This window comes from Orycteropus afer, unplaced genomic scaffold (assembly GCF_000298275.1).
Source record: "Orycteropus afer afer isolate SDZICR_OR568_19922 unplaced genomic scaffold, OryAfe1.0 scaffold00466, whole genome shotgun sequence".
In the NCBI taxonomy this organism is placed as follows: Eukaryota; Metazoa; Chordata; class Mammalia; order Tubulidentata; family Orycteropodidae; genus Orycteropus; species Orycteropus afer.
The window spans coordinates 1480590-1501333 of NW_006922053.1; the positions used below are offsets into that span (position 1 = coordinate 1480590).

Here is a 20744-nt window from a genome sequence, read left to right on the forward strand (position 1 = left end):
CCCGGCGCTGCCCGCTCCACGCCGACGCCCTGAACGCGTCCCAGCGGGGGTCCCCTGGTCCCTCCCTCACCCAGCCCTGCCCCAGGTCGTCGTCCTCGCTGACAAGGAGTCCAGGACGCTTGGCGTCCGATGCCGGGCTGCCGCCGCCGTCTCCTCCACCCCCGACGAGGGCCCTAGCGCACGGGGAGACATGCAGCCCCGGGACTAGGGGCGGGGGGCGGGGAGCCCCCTCCCCGGCGGTGCATTCCCGGGCGTTGCTGTCACCCTAGACGCGCCCGCCCCACCCCTCCTCCCGCCCTCCCTACCGGGCCCCTAGGCTGTGAGCCGCGGCTTCGGGAATCAGACCCGAGTCCAGAAGGGCCCCCTCCCTGCCAGCCCCCGACGTCGGTTTCCATGTCTCCATGCGGACCTTCCAGCTCAGCTATTCGTACAAATCAGCGAAGACAGGGTGACCCTAGGGGCTCCCCACCACCCCACCCTTTCCTAACCAGGCGTGGGCGTGCAGTCCCCGCCCACTCAGGAACGCAGCAGGCACCCTCTGCTCACCTACCCCCTACCCCAGCTCCTTGGTGTTGCCTGGGTGCCCCCTGGCGGTCAGGCTTCAAGGGTGAGGGCACTGAGAGGCAGGTGGGTAGAAACAGCACACTGCCTATGCGGCTGCCCCTCTGGCCCCAGTCTCCACCCAGTCTCAATTTGGGTGCTCCTCCTCCAGGAAGCACCCCTTGCCTCCTCTTAGTCATGACCACACGGACAAGGGTGAGAGCAGGGTTGCTGGGTCCTGCTCTGTCTGCCTTCCAGCTTGGTGCTCCTCCGTGGGACCATCCAACCCCATCCATTCACTCATTTATTAATATTTCCTGACACCTCCTAGGGCCTGGGCACAGCTGTGAACAGCTGGCCAATTACAGGCCAGCGGGGGAGGCCAGCTATAATCCCCCATCTGATCAGAAGAATCAGCTCGGGAGGGGGGGAGAGAGAAGAGAGCGAGAGGGGAGGGGAAGGTAGCAAAGGGAACAGCAAGTGCAAAGGTCCTGAGGTTGGAGTAAGCTTTGCCAGCTAAAGGAAGTGTCAGAAGCTCTGAATGGCTGGAGCAAGGAGCTTTGGGGTTGGGGAGGTGGAGATGAGGTCAGAGAGGGGCCAGAGATGATGGGACTTGCAGGAGGGGTGCTTTGAATGCTGGAAGAGTTATCTCTGGTGGTTTTTGGAAGCTGGGGCGTTGACCAGGAAAGTAGAGAGGAGGCCCTGGGTGTCCTGGGGTGTGTTGGGGGGAGGGAGGCAAGGAGCTCAGTTTGGGAGTGGAGGTAGCCAGAGGCGCTGAGCAGTTTGCCCTAGGGGTGGCCTCTGGGGGAAGGGATGTGCCCCCCCTTATTCAGAAGGTCGAGGTGGAGGGAGGGGGGAGGGGCCCCGCGGTCACTTCTGATGAGCCAGGGAAACCAAGGACGTGGAGCAGAGGGTGGCATGCCCAAGTCTGGGTCCAGGGCCAAGTCTGGCTGCAGAGAGTGCCGCGTTTCGGATGGTGGAGGAGATCACGGGGGTGAGCACTGCCGGGGCAGGGCTGGGCCAGCAGCGTCCGAGGCCGGGTCGGGGTCAGGGTTAGGGTCGGGGAGGAGCAGTCAGTGAGTGTGGGTGGGAGCCTAGAGGCTGCAGCATCGGCTTCCAAGAGGGTGGGCGTGGACTGTGCTGGCCACTTGGGAGAGGTGGGTATGGTGAGGACCGAGGGGGCACCAGAGGTCAGCGATGGGGGCCATCAGTGACCGGGGGCTGCCTGGAGAGACTTCACAGAGGATGCAGGAGAGGACATGGAAGAGCCAGTCCAGACACTCTCCTGAACCCTGTGCTGTGTGCCCACCTCGGGGTGGGGCGTGGGGAAATTGACCAGGCTCCGCGGTGGGCTCTACGGAGTGGACAAACCCGCCCCTCAGATGTGCCCGGCTCTCTGCGCCCTGCCCAGGATGCATACAGCAGGCACGGTGCCTGGAGGGAGGGTATACAGCAGGCAGGTGCCCTGCAGTTCTGAAGCAAGCATTGCCTGTGGGCGCTGATAAGGGTGAGACTGCAGGGGGTGGGAGGAGCCCCGTCCTGAGCGCCCCCTGTCTTGCCTGGCTACGCCCCCACAGCCTTTGTTTCCGGTCCACCAGCCAGTCCTCAGGACTTAACTCCATGTACCCGTAAGAGTCCCTGGAGGCAGTGGCCTGCCAAAAAAAACCCAAAAAAACAAACTCACTGCTATCAAGTCCAACTCATAGCAACCCCCTTTGGGTTTCCAAGGCAGTAAATTATTACGGAAGTAGATTGCCTGGTCTTGGTCTTCCTTCTGTGGAGTGGCTGGTGGGTTTGAACAGACAACCTTTCCTCACTCCTCGGTGGCTCAGTCTAGGTTTGGTCTCGGCCCTGCTCCCTCCCTTTGCCCAGGTGAGGTGTCAGGACAGTGCCCTAATCCCCTCCCTGCGGAGCAGCAGGGGCAGCATGGGGTTGAGGGGACACGTGTTTAATCAGCTGTGGCTCAGTCAGGCTCCTGCTTAAAACATGCCATGAGCACACCCTGTGGCCTCCTGAGTAGAGGTGGCAGGAGGGGTCCTGTCGCCACCTGCACCCCAGAACCCCAGGACTCTGGAGTTGCCCAGCTGCCCCTGGGTGTGAGTGTGGCAGGGACAGTGGCACGGATCCCACCGCAGCAGGGTCACCTCATGGGAAACTGAATTCTGATGGTTGGCATGGGGATGAGCAGGTGACCCAAGTGGGCCAATCAGAGCCTGTCCTAGGACTTGAGCTGGACCTCTGGAGAAAGGTTCTCTCTGCTCTCTGGGAGGCAGGCTGTGAGCCTGGGAAGAGCTGCCCAGGAGATGCCAACACAGCAGGCACAGAAACTGGCAGATTTCCGAGGTGGTCTGCATGCCTGGATCAAGCCCTACCTGAAGCCATCCACCTCATCTGCCTCATCAACATAACAAAGACAACCCATTCCCAAACGGGATTATAACCAGGGGCATGTTGTAGTTAGGTCTGTCGGTCAGTTCTGGCTCCTGGAAACCCCACAAACAGCAGAACGAAACTGCCCGGTCCTGCACCGTCCTTACAGACATTGCTGTGTGATCCCATCGTTCCACCAGTACTTCTCATTGAGGGTCTTCTCTTTTTCACTGACCCTCCACTATACCAGGAGCTCTGGTGGTGGAGTGTCTAAGGCATTTGACTGCTAACCAGAAGGCTGGCGGTTCAAACCCACCAACTACTATTCAGAAGGAAGACTGGGCAATCTACTTCCGTAGTGATAACGTCTTGGAAGCACCTCGGAACCAACTCAATGGCAGTGAGTTTGTTTGTTTGTTTTTTCCTGGTTTTTCTACTGTACCAACTTTACCTAGTGCCACTCTAACAGAAATACCACAAATGGGATGGCTTTAACAAACAGGAGTTTATTCTCGTACAGTTTTGGAGGCTAGAAGTCCAAGTTCAAAGTGCCAGGCTCTAGGGGCTGGGTGAAAGCCACTCGGCCTTGGGGTCCAGCTCTGTCTCTTGCTCCCGGCCCACTGAAGCTAGAAGCATCTCTTCACTCAGGCAGCTGCTGGCTGCTGGGGCTGACAAGCCCAAGGTCGACAAGTAAAAAGGTACAGTGCCGATGTTACCAAACCACATGGCAGGCCACTGGTTCAAGTCCATTAAAAGTCCCTAGATCAGCAGACAACATGGCAGACTGCTGAACAACGCGTTGGGTACATTCAGGGTTCAAGCGTGCCATCAGCTGGAGACCCTCTTCAAAGTTATTTCTTACGTACTGGAAGCAGCCCACAGCCCTAAAGCCTATTCAGCTGCTCCGGTAGATCCCACAGTGGAGTTTATTGCCAATCTAACCATGGGGAATAAACTACATCCAGCTGCCCAGCCCCTTAACCAGGCCCAGCCAAGTTAACTTACAATCTTAATGACCACACCAAGGATGACATGCTTCTCCAGGGAATGGTCCTTCTGACCACATGATAAAAACACACGAGACAAAGTCAGGCCATGCTCACTTCCAAGGAGCGTTCTGGCCACACTCCTGCCAGGACAGCTTTGTTTGTTCTTCTGGCAGTCCGTGGTATGCACGATTCAAAGGTATCAACTCTTTGGTCTTCCGTATTCACTGTCCAGCTTTCAGATGCCTATAAGGCAATTGAAAATACCTTGGTTTGCGTTAGCCGCACCTTAGTCTTCAGAGACACCTTTGCTCTTCAGCATTTGAAAGAGCTCTTTGCCAGCAGACTTGCCCGGTGCAATGCATCTCTGATTTCTGGACTGCTGTTTCTGTGGGTTCTTGACTGTGGATCTGGGTAAAATAGAGGTTAGATTTACAACATGCATTTTGGGGGAACACAATTCAATATGTCACAGAGTTTCCGTATGTTCATGGTGGACAGAACAGTAGCCCCAAGATGCCCCATCCTCGTTCCCAGGACCTGTGGACGTGGTGTCTCACACGGACGAAGGGAGCCTGCAGATGGATGGCAGGGAGGGTCCCGAGTTGAGAGATGACCCTGCACCAGCCGAGTGGCCACGCGATCACAGGGCCCTTACCCCACAGAGGTGGGAGAGCCAGAGAAGGCGGTGTGAGGGCGGAAGCAGAGAGACACTGAAGATGCTCGCTGCCGGCTTTGCAGACTCGGGAAGGGGCCACAGGCCCAGGAACACGGGGCCCCTAGAATCTGGAAGAGACTGGAGCCCATTCTCCCCCAGAGCCTCTGGGTCAGACCAGACACCCGGGCTTCAGCCCGTGAGCCCCGTGTTGGACTGGGGACCCAGGCCTGTGAGGTCACAGATGCGTGTGGCTCGGAGCCCCTCAGGTGTGCATTCACAGTGGCCATGTGCGATTCACGCACCTTCACCAGCTGCCCCCCATGACACCTCACATCGCGTGCTGCACTGGTCACTGCTGAGAAGGAGATACTGCTGGTCCCTCTGGACTGAACTCCAGATATACCTGATGTGGCCAGCTTTTCCACTAGTGTCCTTCTTCTGTCCTGGGACCCCAACCAGGAGACAGTGAGTAACACCCCCACGTCAGTGAAACGCAAACCCTGCTGGCCCTATGCCCATGCAGTGCGTCGTTTGGAGCCAGATCCAATCGATGTCCCTGCACCGGGTCGATGCTGTGGCTACCAGGGGAGAGGACACAGGCCCCCTCCCATTGATGCTGACTGTGGACCACCTGTGGAAGCCACTGGAGTACAAAGCCAGGGGTTCTGGGACCTTCGTCTTTATCTTGGGCAGGCAATCCTGAGGAATGTTCTACTCAGTCCCTCAGAGGGTCGCCGCTGGGCTCAGCTCCGTGTGCCCGCAGTGGTAGCCAGCTCCTACCCAAGTCCCTCCCCGGGCCCTTCACTCTGCCTTCCAGTCCAGCTCCCTGCACCAAACCCTTGCTTCAGGCTCTGTGTTGGAGGAGCCCAGACTGAGACTGAGAAGAAAGACAAGCAGGCACTCTGGTCTCCCCCAAAACTAAAGAGCACTGCTGCAGAGGGAGGCCCAGCCCACGTCAGCAGGGGTGTGGGGGTGAGGAGGAAGGGAGGGGAAGAAGGGGCCTCAGAACCCAGCCCTGGGCCACAGGAGAAGAAGGAGCAGCCTGGGTGGAGAACAGGGAGGATGCGGCCCGAGGGGCGAGAGAAGTCCTGGAGTGAGGTGTCCTGAATGACAGATGAGGCGGCAGCTTCCAGAAGGCGCCCGCAGCACCGCGAGGCTGAAACGAAGACACCATTTGGTCCTGGAGGGAGGTCGGGGCTCAGGGGACCTGGGCACCCAATTTCGGGTGGCCCCAGTTTCTGGCCCCAGAGTCGTGGGGTTTCTGGGGCAGGAATGGCAGCAAGGCCCCCAATCTCTTGAGACCAGAGTGGTCAGACTGAGAACCCACGGGGCCAACATGGGAGAGTCCACAGGTGTTTGAGGGACCAAGGGTCAACGTGGGAGCCCACGGGTGTTTGAGGGACCAGGAGGCCATATGGGAGCTGAGTCATGTCTCTCAGCCTGGGATGCTCCCCCACCCTGCCTGGCACCTTCCAGAAGCACTGGCGTCCAGCCCCGTGAGCCTCCCATGCTCTCCCCAGTGTCCGGCGCCTGGCTCAGCGCCCGCCCCTCCACCTGCGGCAGGTATTTTAAGCTGGACTGCTGGCTCGGCTCGCCTCCTGGGAATCTGCTGAGTCCGGCGAGTTATCTCAGGTCAGCGAGAACAGGGATGGGGAGGGAAAATGACATTGGGGCCCTGGGCTGTGGGCGGTGGCCCAGGCAGGAGGCCCAGTCTGCCACCACTCAGCCCTGGGAGCCTTGGGAGGGGTGGGCACCGACGGGCAGGCTGCCACTGAATAGTGCCCCGCCCCTTGCCAGAGCTGCAGTCCTGGGTTCAGCATGCAGACCGTGCCTCAAGCCCCCTCTCTGTAAATTGCGGATGAACTGACTTGACATCTACGAACAACATCAACAGAATGAGGATGTCAGAAAGCCCCCCCATAAGCTGCCTTTCCCGGGAGGCATTATCTAGTGACACGTGTGTGGTGTTTGTTTCCCCGGGACTGTAAACTGTCTCCCGTTGTAAAATGAGGATTCCAGCAGAGGCGAACGCCTCAGTTTCCCTCCCAGTTCTTGAATCCAAGCCCTGCACCCCCAGTAATGTCTGGGTCCCATGAGTCTGCAGCCCCAAACTGAGACATCGTAGCTCCCACAGGCCCCCTGGCCCTGGGTCTAAATTCACTCCAGCTCTGCTTCCTTCAGTGTTGTTTGAACTGAGGTGAAATTCACGTACCATGAAATTAGCCATTTTAGAGGGTACACTCGGTGGCGTTCGTACCTTCACAGAGCTGTGCAACCATCACCACCACTAAGTCCCAGAACCTTCTCCGCTCCCCACGCAGACGCCCCGTGCCCATCTCCTTACCCTGTCCCCTCGCCCCCATTGTTCCACTCTCTGTCCCCGTGAATTTGCTTGTCGGGACACGTCACAGACACGGAAGCACACCCGAGTTGCCTTTGGTGTATGCTTTTGCTCTGTTTTGCTCAGCACCACATGTTCAGGGCTCTCCCCGTGGTGGCGAGTGTTGGCACCCACCCTGCTTCACGGCCGCGTGCTCCTGCCTCGGTGGGTGGGCCTCGTGGTGCTCCCCCATTACTACTCCGCCCCCTGCTTTGAGGCCCTCACCCCACCTGGCCTTCCAGACTACGTGTTCCCGTCCCCCGTCCTCCACAGAACGTGGCTCCTCCACAGCCCATGCACGTGAGAGCTGGACAGTGAGTCAGGAAGGCCGAGAAGAGCTGACGTGTTTGAGCGGTGGCGCTGGTGGAGAACGCCGAGAGCGCCGTGGGCTGCTGAAAGAACACATCTGTCCTGGAGGAAGTGCGGCCGGAACGCTCCTTGGAACAGGGATGGCCAGGCTTCATCTCACCTGCTTTGGTCATGGTGTCAGAAGGGACCATTCCCTGGAGCAGGATGTTGTTCTGGTTCCCTAGTGCCGCTCTGACAAGAATATACCACCAATGGGGTAGCTTGGACAAACAGGAGTTTATTCTCACAATTTGGAGGCTTTAAGTCCAAGTTCAAAGTGACAGGCTCTAGGGGCTGCGTGAAAGCCCCTCAACCTTGGGGACCAGCTCTGCCTCCTGCTCCTGGCCCACTGGAGCTAGAGGCTTTTCTTCACTCAGACAGCTGCTCGCTGCTGAGGCTGAGAAGCCCCAAGGTTGACAAGTAAAAAGGGCACAGTCCTGATATTAATAAACCACACAGTAGGCCATTAATATAAATCCATTGTAAGTCCCAAGGTCGGCAGAGCATATCAGCCTGCTGAGCAGTGACACGCTTGGCTATACACAGGGTCCAAGCGTGCCAAAGGCTAAAGACCATTCCCAAGGCTTCTCCTGAAATACAGGAAGCAGACCATATCCCAAAGGCAGCTACTCAGCTGCTTGTGGTAAATCCCACCATGCAGTTGATTGCCAGTCTCATGGAGAATAACTACCACCACCTGCCCAGCCACTCAAACAGGCCCAGCCAAGTTGACACACAAATGTAACTACCACAGATGTCATACTTGGTAAGGTGGAGGGTTGACAAAAGAGGGGAAGGTCCTCGATGAGATGGATTGATATGGTGGCTACAGTGATGGGTTCGAGTACAGTAGGGATTGTGAGGCTTGCACAGGACCGGGCAGTGTTTGGTTCTGCTGTACATAGGGTTGCTATGAGTCTGAGATGACTCGACAGCGCCTAACAACAACAACAAGAGCAGACTCTCTGGGTCTGTGAGCCCCTCCCCAGTGCCTGCACGTGATAGGTGACTATATATTGAATTAATGAATTAGAAGAATGAAGAGATGACAGATGGGAAGGGAGTAAGGACAGGAAGGGTTTCTGGGGTGGAATAGGATGGGGTAGAGGGGCTGGCCCGCCCGAAGCCAAAGCTGTCCCAGGTCTTTGGAGAGAAGGATGGCATTGAGGGCTCCATCCCCACCTGCCCCTGGAAGCCTCGGGCCCAGGCTGGACAGAGCAGGGAGGCAGCTGGTCAGAGAAGTGCAGGCAGGCTAGGGAAAGAGGTCCCTGCTCAGAGGGGTGCAGGCCAGGACAAGGAAGCCTCCCAGCTCCGCAGGGGAGGCTCAGCCAGAAAACAGAACATGGGAGGGTGAGGCCGAGGGGCGGCCGGGCAGCCAGCTGGTCCCTGGGGCAGGAGCATCAGCTGACCGGGCTTTGCGGCTCAGGGCCAGGATCTTCGGACCTCCCTTCTGCTGGGTGTTTGGCAGCTCGGTGCCCGCCCCAGAGTGAGGCCTCCACCTGGCACCTCTCCTGGGGCTGCTCGGATGGGGCGTCTGAGGAGGTAGCATTGCCCGGCTGGGGCAGGGGCTCTAGCTGGGGCCCTGTCACCTGCAGACTGGCAAGTCTGGGCTTGCATGTGTCTCCCCAAGCCTCAGTGTGCTCACCTGACACAGTGGCTAGGAATAGCAGCTACCTGGTAGACGGGGGGCTCCGGGAGCCTCCCCTGACCCTTGACCTGGTGACGTCTCGGACAAATTCCTGGTAGTTCTTTCAACCGTTGTGATTTTGCAAGGGCCAGGCCAGCTCTGTCTGGGGTATTTTGAGCCCAGCATGGGTCCTGCACACAGTGGCGGCTCTGTGGCGACCTGGTTTCACACACCTGGATGCAGGGAGGTGCTCTAGAAGGAGCGTGGTCTCTGCGCTGTGGATTCCAGAGTGACGGTGACGTGACGGCTCAGGCCTCCTCACCCCCCTGAGCCACCCACCTTCCAGCACGCCGCACCTGGTTCTCATTAGCAGGGGCTTGGGCCTCAGCCAGCTCCTAGTGCTGCTGGCCTGGAATCTGTGGCAGGACCCCCAGGAAGATGTCTGACTCCAGCTCCGTCACACACTGGGGCCACTGTGGGCTATCCCTGCCCTGGGCACCCCCACTCAATGCACCACACCAGCTGGACACGTGACAACTCAGAGGGTGTTTTCTGTCCCCTGGTGGTATGGCCAGCCAGATACCAAAATGTCCTGTCTGGAAAATTCCAAAGGCTGATTCCAGCCCCACGGAGCCCTGCTAACTCCTCCCCACTCGTCGTACTAGGTAACAGATGGGGATTAATGCCACACGCGTGCTCAGGCAGCCACCTGGATTCAGATCCAGCCGTGTCCCTTCCTGGCTGGGGAGGGTTTAACCTGTCCCCGCCTTAGTCTGCCCATCTATAAAGTGGGGGCAACATTGCTCCAATGTCCCCGAGCTGCAGAGAGGCTGAACTGGGACAACTGTGAGGAACGGGGTTAGAGCCGAGTGTGGGGCAGGACCAGGGCTCAGGAGGGGTTCCAGACAAGCCCAATGCCTTCTCACTAAGCTGCCCCCAGTGCCCACCTCTGGAGCTCACCACTGGCTGCCCCTTGTCCGCCTTGTCCCAAGCCCCAGGTGTGTGCTGTAACTTCATGTGTCTGGAACTGCGTGTCTAGGGGTGTATCCATCTCTGTGTCCTGGGGCCACTGAGAATGTCAAGCTCCAGCCCTATGGCACTGGGGAGCTAGGAAGGATTTAGAGGGGGAGCTGGGGCGTGAGGCCTATCGAGCACAGCGTTCAGACACACAAAGCCATACAGCACACACCTGGAGACACAACACACTGTCACATTCGAAGGCACACAAACACGTTCAGGGGGAACAGACGTGCGCCCTTGGCACTTCCAGGAGAGGCCTGCATGCCAGGGCACCTGTCTGGGTCTCAGTTTCCTGCTCCACAGATGGGCGCTCCGATAGTTCCCAGCCCTACGGAGGGGCAGGAGGAGTTGCGCGCGCGCCCGGTGCTCTCCCTGCCCCCGGTTTCCCTACCGCCGGGCGTCCCCGCGCGCCCACGCGCCCGCCCCCTCTCGCCGAGCCCCCGCCTCTAGCGCCTGACTCCGCCCCTCCCGCCCCCGCGGCCAATGAGACGCGCCCCTGCGGTCGCGGTCCCCAGAGCGGCGGTGGCGGGGTGCAAGGTCCGCCGAGGCTGCGCCAGCGCCGGTCCCCGGGACGCGATGGAGCCCGGGCCGCGGCGGCGGAGCAGGAGCCGCCCGCTGGTGGCCGCTTTTCTGCGCGACCCGGGCTCGGGGCGCGTCTACCGGCGCGGGAAGCTGATTGGCAAGGTGGGGCACCCTCCCCGGGTCCGCGGCGGGGGACTCGCGACCTTAGGCGGCGAGGGGCGCAGGGCGCGGGCCGGAGAGTTCGGGGTCTCGGCTGAGTGTGCTGCGCGGGCGGGGCGTCGGAGTCCACGGCGCGGGCCGTGTGGCGGGAACGGTGTCTGGCGTGTTGTGCTGTGTGGCCCGGGGTTGTGTGTCCAGGATGGGATGGGTGTTGGTGCCCGTGTGTGACTCGGGGTTGTGTGGCGTCTCCAGGTGTGTGATGCGTGGTTTTGTGTGTCCGGGGGTGTGTGTCTCAGTGTGCTGCACATCTTGGTGCGTTGTGTGCTGCGCGTCCGTGTGCTGTCTGTCCACTGTGTTGGGTTGGGTTGTGTGTCTGTATGCTGTACTGTGTGTCCATCTGTTGTGTGTGTTTGTGTGTTGTGTATCTATGTCTTGTGTCGTGTGTCCTACATTGTGTCCTGTGTTGTGTTGTGTGTCTTATGTTATGTGTCCTGTGTCCTTTTCTGTGTCCTGTGTCCTGTTCTGTGTCCTGTGTTGTGTTGTGTGTCTTATGTTATGTGTCCTGTGTCCTTTTCTGTGTCCTGTGTCCTGTTCTGTGTCCTGTGTTGTGTTGTGTGTCTTGTGTTGTGTTGTGTGCCCTGCATGTGTGTCCATGTGTTGTGTGTCCTGTATTATTGTGTGCCCATGTGCTGTGTGTCCTGTGTCATGTTCTGTTCCCGTGTTGTCCTGTGTCGTGTTGTGTGTCCTGCATGTGTGTGCAGGTTTGAGGGTATGAGTTGTGTGGCCGTGCTTGTCAGAGTGTGTCCAGTTACAGGTGTGTTGAAGGGACGTGGGCACATCTGGTTGCCTGGCAGCCCAGTGCCCCTGCCTGCTCATACCCACTTGGCACAGGTATGGTACACCTGTCTGCACACCTGTGCACAGCTGTCCACTAAGCACACTGATCCACTTCCCCACAGGGTGCCTTCAGCCGCTGCTACAAACTCACGGACATGTCCACCAGCACCGTGTTCGCCCTCAAGGTGGTGCCCCGTGGCGGAGGCGGGGCCGGGCGGCTGCGCCCACGAGGGAAGGTACAACTCCTATCCCCGCCCCAAGAGGCCCCGCTCTCACAGCGGGACCCCAGAGCGGCTCCTGCCCTTGGGGGTGGGGTTATGCCGGTGAGTGTGTGCACTTGGGCCCTGTGCACGCGTGGGTGTGTACATGTGGAGGCTGTGCCCACAGGTGGAGCGTGAGATCGCTCTGCACAGCCGCCTGCAACACCGAAACATTGTGGCCTTCCATGGACACTTTGCTGACTGCAACCACGTGTACATGGTGCTGGAGTACTGCAGCCGCCAGGTGCCCTGGGGACGGAGAGGGAGGGGAAGTGGGACAGAGAAGGGGCAGGCAGTGCCCACAGCCCGTGTCCACCTTGTGTTCACCTGACTCACCCGTTTCTGCCTGTGTCTGCACACACTTCATGTGTTCCCTACATCTGCATCCGTATATACCCGCCTGTACGCATCCTTCACTCACCTGCCCATCTAGGCACACTTGCTTCATGTAGGCACACCTGAGCTCACCTGTGTCCACCTGTGCCCAGCTCCTGCTGTGGTCACCAGGCCCATCCCCACTCATTTTTGTCTCTACTTGGGCCCACCTGGACTCACCCATGCTCATCTCTGCCCACCTGAGCTCACCTGTGCTTACCTGTGGTGGCACGTCCCCACCCTACACTCAGCTATGCCCACCTGGACCCAGTTGAACTTAGTTGTGCCTTCACAGATGCCCTGAACTCACTTTGCCCACTTGAGTGCACCTGAGCTCACCTGTGCTTACTTGTGGTGGCACGTCCCCACCCTACACTCAGCTATGCCCACTTGGACCCAGTTGAACTTAGTTGTGCCTTCACAGATGCCCTGAACTCACTTTGCCCACTTGCATGCACCTGAGCTCACCTGTGCCCAGCTTTTTTACCCACTCTGTTCACCCAGTCCTTCTGAAATTCACCTGCGGCCACCTGGGCTCATCTGAATGCATGTGCCCCTACTCGGGCTCCCCTGTGCTTCCCTGAGCTCCCCTGTGGTCATCTCGGCCCATTCCACAATCAGCCATGCCCACCTTGGCCACGTTGGACTTGCCTTTGCCTTCTTGGGCCTGTTGAATTCACTGTGCCCACCTGGTCTGAGCTCACCTGTGTCTGCCCATCACCTGCAGTCTTTGGCCCACGTGCTGAAGGCCCGGCAGACCCTAACGGAGCCGGAGGTGCGCTATTACCTGCGGGGCCTGGTCAGCGGCCTGCGGTACCTGCACCAGCGGCACATTGTGCACCGCGACCTGAAGCTCAGTGAGTGTTTCGGGGGAACCGTGGGAGAGGGAAAAGGATGGTGGCCTCGCCTTCACCCTCCACGTCCCCTACCCCACCCCGGCAGGTAACTTCTTCCTTAACAAGAACATGGAGGTGAAGATCGGAGACCTGGGGCTGGCCTCCAGGGTGGGGCCTGGGGGCCGCTGCCACAGGTGAGACTGGGAGGCTCCACGGAGCCCCTCTGGTTGGGCACAAGTGAGCCTCTGAATCAGACATGGGGGCCCAGCCCTCTTGAGCCCCCACTGTCCTCCTCCCAGAGTGCTCTGTGGGACCCCAAACTTCCTGGCCCCCGAGGTCATCTCCAGGAATGGGCACTCCTGTCAGTCGGACATCTGGGCTCTGGGCTGCGTCATGTGAGTGGGTCTGGGGACAGTGGGCAGGACTGCTCAGGTGGGCCGGGCCAGGTGTACACAGGTGGACGCATGTACAGGGTGGGGTAGGGCGGGTGTGAGTGTGTACAGGGGAGGTTGAATGAGGGGTGGATGGGGGTGAGCATACAGAGAACAGATGTGGACAGGTGTGGGGCAGGTAGGGACCTGCCGTCATTTGACTGTGTAAGTATGAATAGGGCGTGTATGGGGATGTGTGCGAGGGAGGACAGGTATGCACAGGTGAGGGCAGATGTGGGCGGGTAGATCAGGGCATGTGGGATTGTGTACGAGGGTCAGGTACATGCAGAAGTGGACAGGTGTGAGCACGCAGGAAACAGAACTGCCCAGGTGTGTGCGGGCGTGGTCCCTGAGCAGGGTGGGGCTGTGTGCAGCGGAATGGCCTGATGGGAGCGGCTGTGGGCAGGTATGGGACATGGAGGCAGAGTGTGAACAGTCGGGATGTGTGGGAAGACATGGCCAGGTGTACACAGGGAGATGCAAGCAAAGCCTGGCCGCCACTCAGGACAGATGCAAGTGGGCACCCAGGCTCCTGCTTCCCCCACCGCCAGGTACATGGTGCTGACTGGGGCCCCACCCTTCACCACCGCCCCACTGTCAGAGCTGTATCAAAGCATCCTCAATGGCTGGTACCCCGAGCCCGTGCACCTGTCACCCCATGCACGCAGCCTCATAGCGCGCCTCCTGGCACCTGACCCGTCCGAGCGGCCCAGCCTGGACCACGTGCTGCAGGACGACTTCTTCACGCAGGTGGGCGCTGTCCACGGGGTGGGTGGTCCCGTGCCCGCACGGCCCAGGCGCAGTATTTTTTTCAGGAATGGCAGAGGCCCCAGGTGTCTTGGAAGCCGGGGCTGGGAGTTGAGCAGGGCCGGGTTAATCAGTGAGCAAGATATGCACACATTTACTTGTGCTTACCTCTAATCTGTACTATGCGTGCCTTGCTGATTGGCTGAGCCGGCCCTGCCAGCTGCCCCGAGCCCCACACTGACCCCAACGCTCCCTCGTAGGGTTTCACTCCAGACCGGCTGCCCCCCCACTCCTGTCACAGTCCACCTGTGTTCGTCATCCCCCAGCCCCTGGGCAGACTTTTCCGGAAGGTGGGCCAGTTGCTGCTCACCCAGTGCCGGCCGCCCTGTGAGTACCTCACCTGCCCACACCTGTCCACCTCTGTCCACACCCTCGACGCTTGCTCTCACCTGCTGGTGCCTGCCCCACGTCTGCCCACAGCGTCCCTTTACCTCCCCACAGCCCTCACCTGCTTCGACCTGCCTGCCATCTGTCCCGCCCCTCCCACACCCAGCCATACCCTCCATGTGTTCCACACTGTCTCCACACCATGGCAGAGGTGGACATGGGGGTAGGTGCCTCTCATCCCCACATGGGGTCCAGGCTCTGCCCCCCGAGTGTCCCTATGCCTCCCTCAGGCCCCTTCACTCCCAAAGAAGCCTCAGAACCAGCAGGGCAGGGTCTGGAGCCAGATTCCATGGAGTGGGGCAGTGAGGTAAGGAACTGGGGGCCAGGGGCACTCGGACAGGGGGGACAGTGTGCCCAGACCACCCCTCTCCCCAGAGCCTGACACCCCCAGCCACTTCTGAATCCCTACCTCCGTGTGGGTGTCCCTGAACCCCTGGACTAAGGTCCCACCTGGTCTGGGACCACCAACCCTAGACCTCACCCTCTACCCCCTGTGGGGTGGGACCCATTTGCACCCAGCTCTGTCCCCCTGGCCTGGAGGTTTCCTGAGGGCCAGGCCACGCCATCCTGATTCCACCTGCTTCTTCACTCCCTGCACACTTACTGAGTGCCTGCTGTCTGCCTTCACTCCCCGCACACTTACCGAGTGCCTGCTGTCTGCTTCATCCCACGCACACTTATTGAATGCCTGCTGTCTGAGGTGGTCGGAGGCTGTACCCCAGCGAAGCCCATCTCTGGGCTGAGGGGGGCGTCAGGGTCTTCTGGAGGGATGCAGAGGGTCCAGAGGCCCCCACCCACCTCAGACTTCTCCCAGGGGCATGGCACCCCCTCACTCTGCTCTCTTCATAGGCCTCTCTATCAGAGAGAGAGACCCCTGGCCCTGAGGCCCCCATCTGCCTGCTCACCCAAGGGACCCTTAGGAGTAGCCCCGAGGGTGAGCAGACCCCTCCCTTTCAAAAGTCATGCCCCTCTCCTGGCCTCAGTTTCCCCACCTGTAAAATGGGGATGCCATACGGAATCCTCCTGGGTGGGAACTCCCATTTCCCTGGATGTGGGCAGCTGGAGGCTGCTGCTACTGGGGGGAGCCCAGGCCTGTCTGCGCCCACACCTTACCTGTTCCCAGGGTCCCAGGAGAGCCCCTGGCCGGAAGTGGAGGCGGCCATCCAGAGGCTGCAGCTCTGCCTGGGAGCTGGGCCCCCAGGTAGGAGCCTCGCCCAGCCCACAGGGGTCCCCCCGGTCAGTGGCCCAAGAATACTGCCCCAGCCCCATCCTCTTCCTGGGCATTTCTGGGGCTCCCCTAGGGCCCAGGGAGGTGTCAGAAGGGGAGGAAGGAGGCTTCAGGGCCCTGGGGCCTCAGGAAAGGACTTAACCGTCTGGTGCCTCAGTTTCCCCACCGGTAATCACAGTGCTGTGGAGATGGTCACTGTGTGCTTACCTTACAATGACTGTAAGGAGCCCCGGTGGCACAGCAGTGAAGTACTCGGCTGCTAACCAGAAGGTCGGCTGTTGGAACCCACCCAGGGGCTCGCGGGAGACAGACCTGGTGACCTGCTCCCGTAAAGATGGCAGCCGGGGAGACCCCCTGGGGCAGTTCCACCCTGTCGTGTGGTGTCACTAGGAAGAGCGATGCCTGGTGGGGCATCTGGGCCATCAGTGCCCAGGCTCAGGGTGTCAAGTCCCTACTTCTGTCCTGTTTGAGAGTCAGGACTGGGCGGGAGATGCAGTCTCAGTCCGGTGCCAACACCAAGCCCCCACCCCTCAGTGCCAGGACCCACACCTCCACCGCCCCACAGGTCCTGCCCCTCGTAGAGAGGGGTCCCGAGCCCCAGAGTAAGGTCACCGTCTTGTGAGGAGCCTTTTCATGTCAATCCATTCCACTTTTCATTCTGGCCCCCTCACCTGTGGAGCCCAAGAAAGGCCCCATAGTCTAAAGTTTTCCTTAAACAGCTGGAGCCAATTCTTGGTTTTATTTATTTACTTATTGTTGTTATTGTGATTTGGGTGAAACTTTACAGAGCAAATTCACTTTCCATACAGCAGTTACACACATGTTGTCTCATGACATTGACTACAATTTCCCACAATGCAACAGTTCTTCTCCCACTTCCTCCCTATACTCACCTCTTCCCTGTGTCCATCCGTCCATGCACCCCTGCCCCCTGAGCTGTCTCCCTGTGCATAAGCAGCCCTTCTTTCTCCCATGATTGTTCTCTCCAAGGAGTGTATCTACCTCAGGTAAATGTTCAACTCCTATGCCTGTCTTTTGTTTGGCTGGAAGCCACGGGTGTGGGTTCAATACCAGGCCTGAAGGGCAGCTAGGGGCCACAGTCTCATTGGTTCCCCCAGGCTCTATCAGACCAGCAAACCTGGTCCCCCCTGTTCTCCCCCCCCCCAATTCTTGTTTTTAATAAACATTAAACAATCATTTTCAACTTGCAGAAAAGTTGCAAAGATTGTGCATAGGGCTGTCGACGCCTCACCCAGCTTCCCCCGCGTGAATGTCTCTCCACACTGTGGCGTGCTTGTTAGCACACAGGATGACAAACTGCCATGGGGACTGTATTCTCTGTCACCAGGTTTTCCACTGTCCTTTTTCTGTTCCAGGGTCGCATCTGGGATCCCATGTTGCATTGAACACTTTTTGTTATTTATTTTTAAATCATTTTGCAAACTTTTTTTTTTAAATTTTTTTGTTACTGAAAAACTTAGCGAAACATACCCCTGTTCAATAATCTCTCCGTGGACAATTCAGTGTCATTGATGACATTCTTCAGGTTGTTCAGCCCTTGTCACTCTCCTTTTTCAAATTGTTTCTCCCCCAGTGACATGAACTCCCTGCCTCCTAAGCTTCTCATCTGACCTTTTGAGTTGCTGATGTCAGTTTGATCGACACAAAGATGTTTAAAGAGCACAGCACTCACACAGACATTCTTTACTAAATAGGCCAAATGTCTTTAAAGACTTCAGGGGATAGTTTTGCTTTAAGATTTGAAGGTCATCTCAGGGCAATAGATTCAGGGTTTTATTCAGCCTTCATGGCTCCAGAAAGTCTAGATTCCATGAGAACTTTCAATTTTGTTCCCCATTTTCCCCCCTTTTGACCAAGAGTCTTTTTCAATCAAATTTTTCAATCAAAATTAAGTAAAACCTTATAGTATGACAAGGGTACTAGAAATACTTCATAACCCCAGGGTCCCAATGCTTTCTCGCCAGGTGAGAGTTGGTCACCTGCTTTTTAGATTTATCCCCTCTGCCTGTAATGCATGTTAAAGACACCAGCCTTGCCCCAGCCCCTAACTGGGTGGCCAGGCCCTACACCTCCAGCTCAGTTCGCCTCGTCTTTGTATCCAGCCATGCAGGACTCCCCGGGAGAGCAGAGGCCCCTCCTGTGGGCCCCCAAATGGGTGGATTATTCCAGCAAGTATGGCTTTGGCTACCAGCTATCAGACGGGGGCAGTGGAGTCCTGTTCCGAGATGGTACACACATGGCCCTGCGCCCCCCAGGGGGGTAAGTAGTGAGGCTTCTGTCCCTGGGGGGTAGGGTCTCCCCTCCCATCCTTTCCTTCATTCTTCACCTATGTAGTAAGCCTCTTCTGTGCGCACCCACACTGCCTGGTAGAAGAGAGACAATGTTAAACAAATGAATGACTAAGTTGATTCAGGTGGCACTTTTCTGAAGGACACGAAAGTGAGGTGGCAGATAAGGAGGGGATGCAACTTTCAATAACATGACTGGGGTAGGCTTCTCTGAGGAGGTGATGTTCAGGCAAGACTTGGATGACAAGGAGGAGGCTGTCAGGCTTAGCATTGCAGCCACAGGGAACAGCATGTGCAAAGGCCATGAGGCAGGACGGAGTGTGATGGGTTTGAGGAACAGTGAGGAAGCTAGAGGAAGCGAGGGGAGCTGAGAGGACTGGAAGCTGGAGCCCCTGCAGGCCACTGGGAAGGTCAGAGTGGTGGCCATGGTGGGTTGGGAGGGGCCAGGCTCGGGATGGAGCAGGCGTCAGCTGAGATGGGGAGATGGCAGAAGGGCAGCTTGAGGCTGATCAGAGATGTGGGAGGAGACACTGAGTCAAGGGCTGGCTCCACGGGTCTGGAGTTCTGGGACAACACCAAGGTCCATAAGCATGTGTGTGTGTGTGTGTGTGTGTGCCTTTTCGTGTGCATGTATGTATGTATGTCTATGTGTGTACAGTATGTGTGTGCATATGTATGTATGTGTGCTTGTGTGTGCGCGTGTGTGTGAATTCCCTAGGGCTGCAGTAACAAAAGACACCACAAGTGGGTGACTTTCTGGAACAGGGACTTACTTTCTTGTCATTTTGGTGGCTGGAAGTTCCTGGGTGGGACAAACAGTTAAGCCTTTGATGGCTGACTGGAAGGCTGGCAGTTGGCCCACCCAGAGGCCCCTTGGAAGACCTGCTTCTGAAAGGTGACAGCCCTGCAAACCCTAGGAGGCAGTCTGCACGCGGGGCACCAGCGGTCAGAAGTGACCCCAGCTGACAACACCCCCACCGCAGGGTGGAGACCAGGCGGCGGCACCAGGCCAAGGGCCTTCTTGGCTGGCAGCCCCACGAGCTCCTTGGTTCTTGGCTTGTAGACAGGTCCTCACATGGCATCTGTCCCCTTGGCCCCCTCATGTGTGCCTGTGTCTGTCCTGCTCCTTTGTAACTCTGAAGGGACCAGGCTTCAGGCCCACCCTGCCCTGAACCGACCTGCCTAACACAAGGGGAGAGGAGCCCTGTTCCGGCATAGCTCCCGTCTGTGGGGCAGGCCCGGCTTCAACACACGTCTCGTGGTTGTCACCATCAAGTTGGTTCCAACCCACCACGACCCCGTGTGTGGAGGGGTGTTCAAGGCCGGGCCCCTGCAGGAGCAGACCACCGGGCCTCTCTTCTGAGCCACCGCCGGCCTGCTTGGAACTGTCAACCTTTTGGCGAGTAGTCGAGTGCGTCACTGTTTGTGGAACCCCGGAACCTGAACACATACCTAAGGGTGTCTCATTCAATCTGCGGCAGGTGGTCTCAGTAGAGCTGGTCTTTAAAGCAAGGCCCGAGGGGTCGAGCTTGGTGGGACGGGGTCCATGGAAATGGGGGGCCCAAGACGGAGCCCCTGACAGCAGGCACTGCCCGCTGCACTCTTGGTCTCCAGCCAGGTGTGCTATGCGCCTGACCGCGGGACGCTGGAGACGTTTGCGCTGAGGGACGTGCCCAACGCCCTGGGTGCCAAGATGGCGGTCCTGCGTCTCTTCTCGCGTTACCTGCAGCAGCAGCTGCGGGAGGTGAGGCGGTGGGGTGGGCGGTCGGGGCAGCTGGTGACGCCCCCGTGGTCCTGTCTCGTGGCTGGGTCTGCCCACAGGAAGGGGGCTGGCCCCGACCCTCGCCGCCTGCCGGGCCCAGCCTCTGCCTCCTGCACTTCCTGGCGTCCGATCAGGCCTTGGTGCTGCTCTTCAGTGACGAGACTATACAGGTGAGGACATGGGGTCGGGGTGGGCGGGCGGCGGGGAGGCAGCTCTGCCGGGGCTCCAGGAGCCTCTGCTGCCTGCAAAAGCAGACAGTGTTGACTCCAAACCCAAACCTGCCAAACCCCAAAGCAAACATGTTGAAATGACAGCAGAATGTCATGTTCGCTGCTCCCTCTGCGTGGTTAAATTCAGCGCCTGAAAAAATGCCATTTCAGTGGAAAACTCCTTTTTAGTCTTGATGTTTCCTTGGCAGGGCTGAGACTTTTGGGGAAGCCCCCGTGAGCCCTGAGACGAGTTTCAAAAGCAGTCGCATAAAGCACTACCCTCACTTACTTATTTTCCTCTCAAAGTAAAAAAAAACTCGTGTTCATGCTAGGGTGTGGGTATCAGCGGGGCACTCACCTGCCCTGACCTGGGGTGGCCATCCATTGAGAGAAAGGCTTGCAGACGCCCCAGCCTTAAAAATTGGGGCACTGAGCTCCCGATTAAGTGCTCAGCTACAAACTGGAAGGTCGGTGGTTGGAACCCATCCAGTATTAATGCAAAAGAAAGGCCTGGAGGTTTGCTTCCGTAAACATTAACCCACTGCTGTTGAGTTGATGCCGACCCACAGCGCCCCTAGAGGACAGAGTGGAACAGCCCCAGAGGGTTTCCAAGGCTGTCAATCTTCACAGAAGCAAAGCCCAAACCACACCCACTGCCGTGGAGTCCATTCTGACCCACAGCGCCCCTAGAGG

At 58.5% G+C, this 20744-nt stretch overlaps 1 protein-coding gene across 1 annotated transcript in view; it reads left to right on the forward strand.

Annotated features, from left to right (window-relative positions):
• Positions 1 to 10505: 10505 nt before the first annotated feature.
• The window catches only part of PLK5 (polo like kinase 5 (inactive)), an 11230-nt gene continuing 991 nt past the window's right edge, over positions 10506 to 20744 (forward strand). Inside the window, 14 exon segments of the mRNA XM_007954608.1 lie at positions 10506 to 10613; positions 11570 to 11683; positions 11835 to 11951; positions 12810 to 12939; positions 13025 to 13112; positions 13218 to 13313; positions 13901 to 14099; positions 14357 to 14483; positions 14774 to 14850; positions 15393 to 15477; positions 15667 to 15744; positions 17895 to 18020; positions 18023 to 18051; positions 19902 to 20012. Of these exon segments, the coding sequence (XP_007952799.1) occupies positions 10506 to 10613; positions 11570 to 11683; positions 11835 to 11951; positions 12810 to 12939; positions 13025 to 13112; positions 13218 to 13313; positions 13901 to 14099; positions 14357 to 14483; positions 14774 to 14850; positions 15393 to 15477; positions 15667 to 15744; positions 17895 to 18020; positions 18023 to 18051; positions 19902 to 20012 (1485 nt within the window).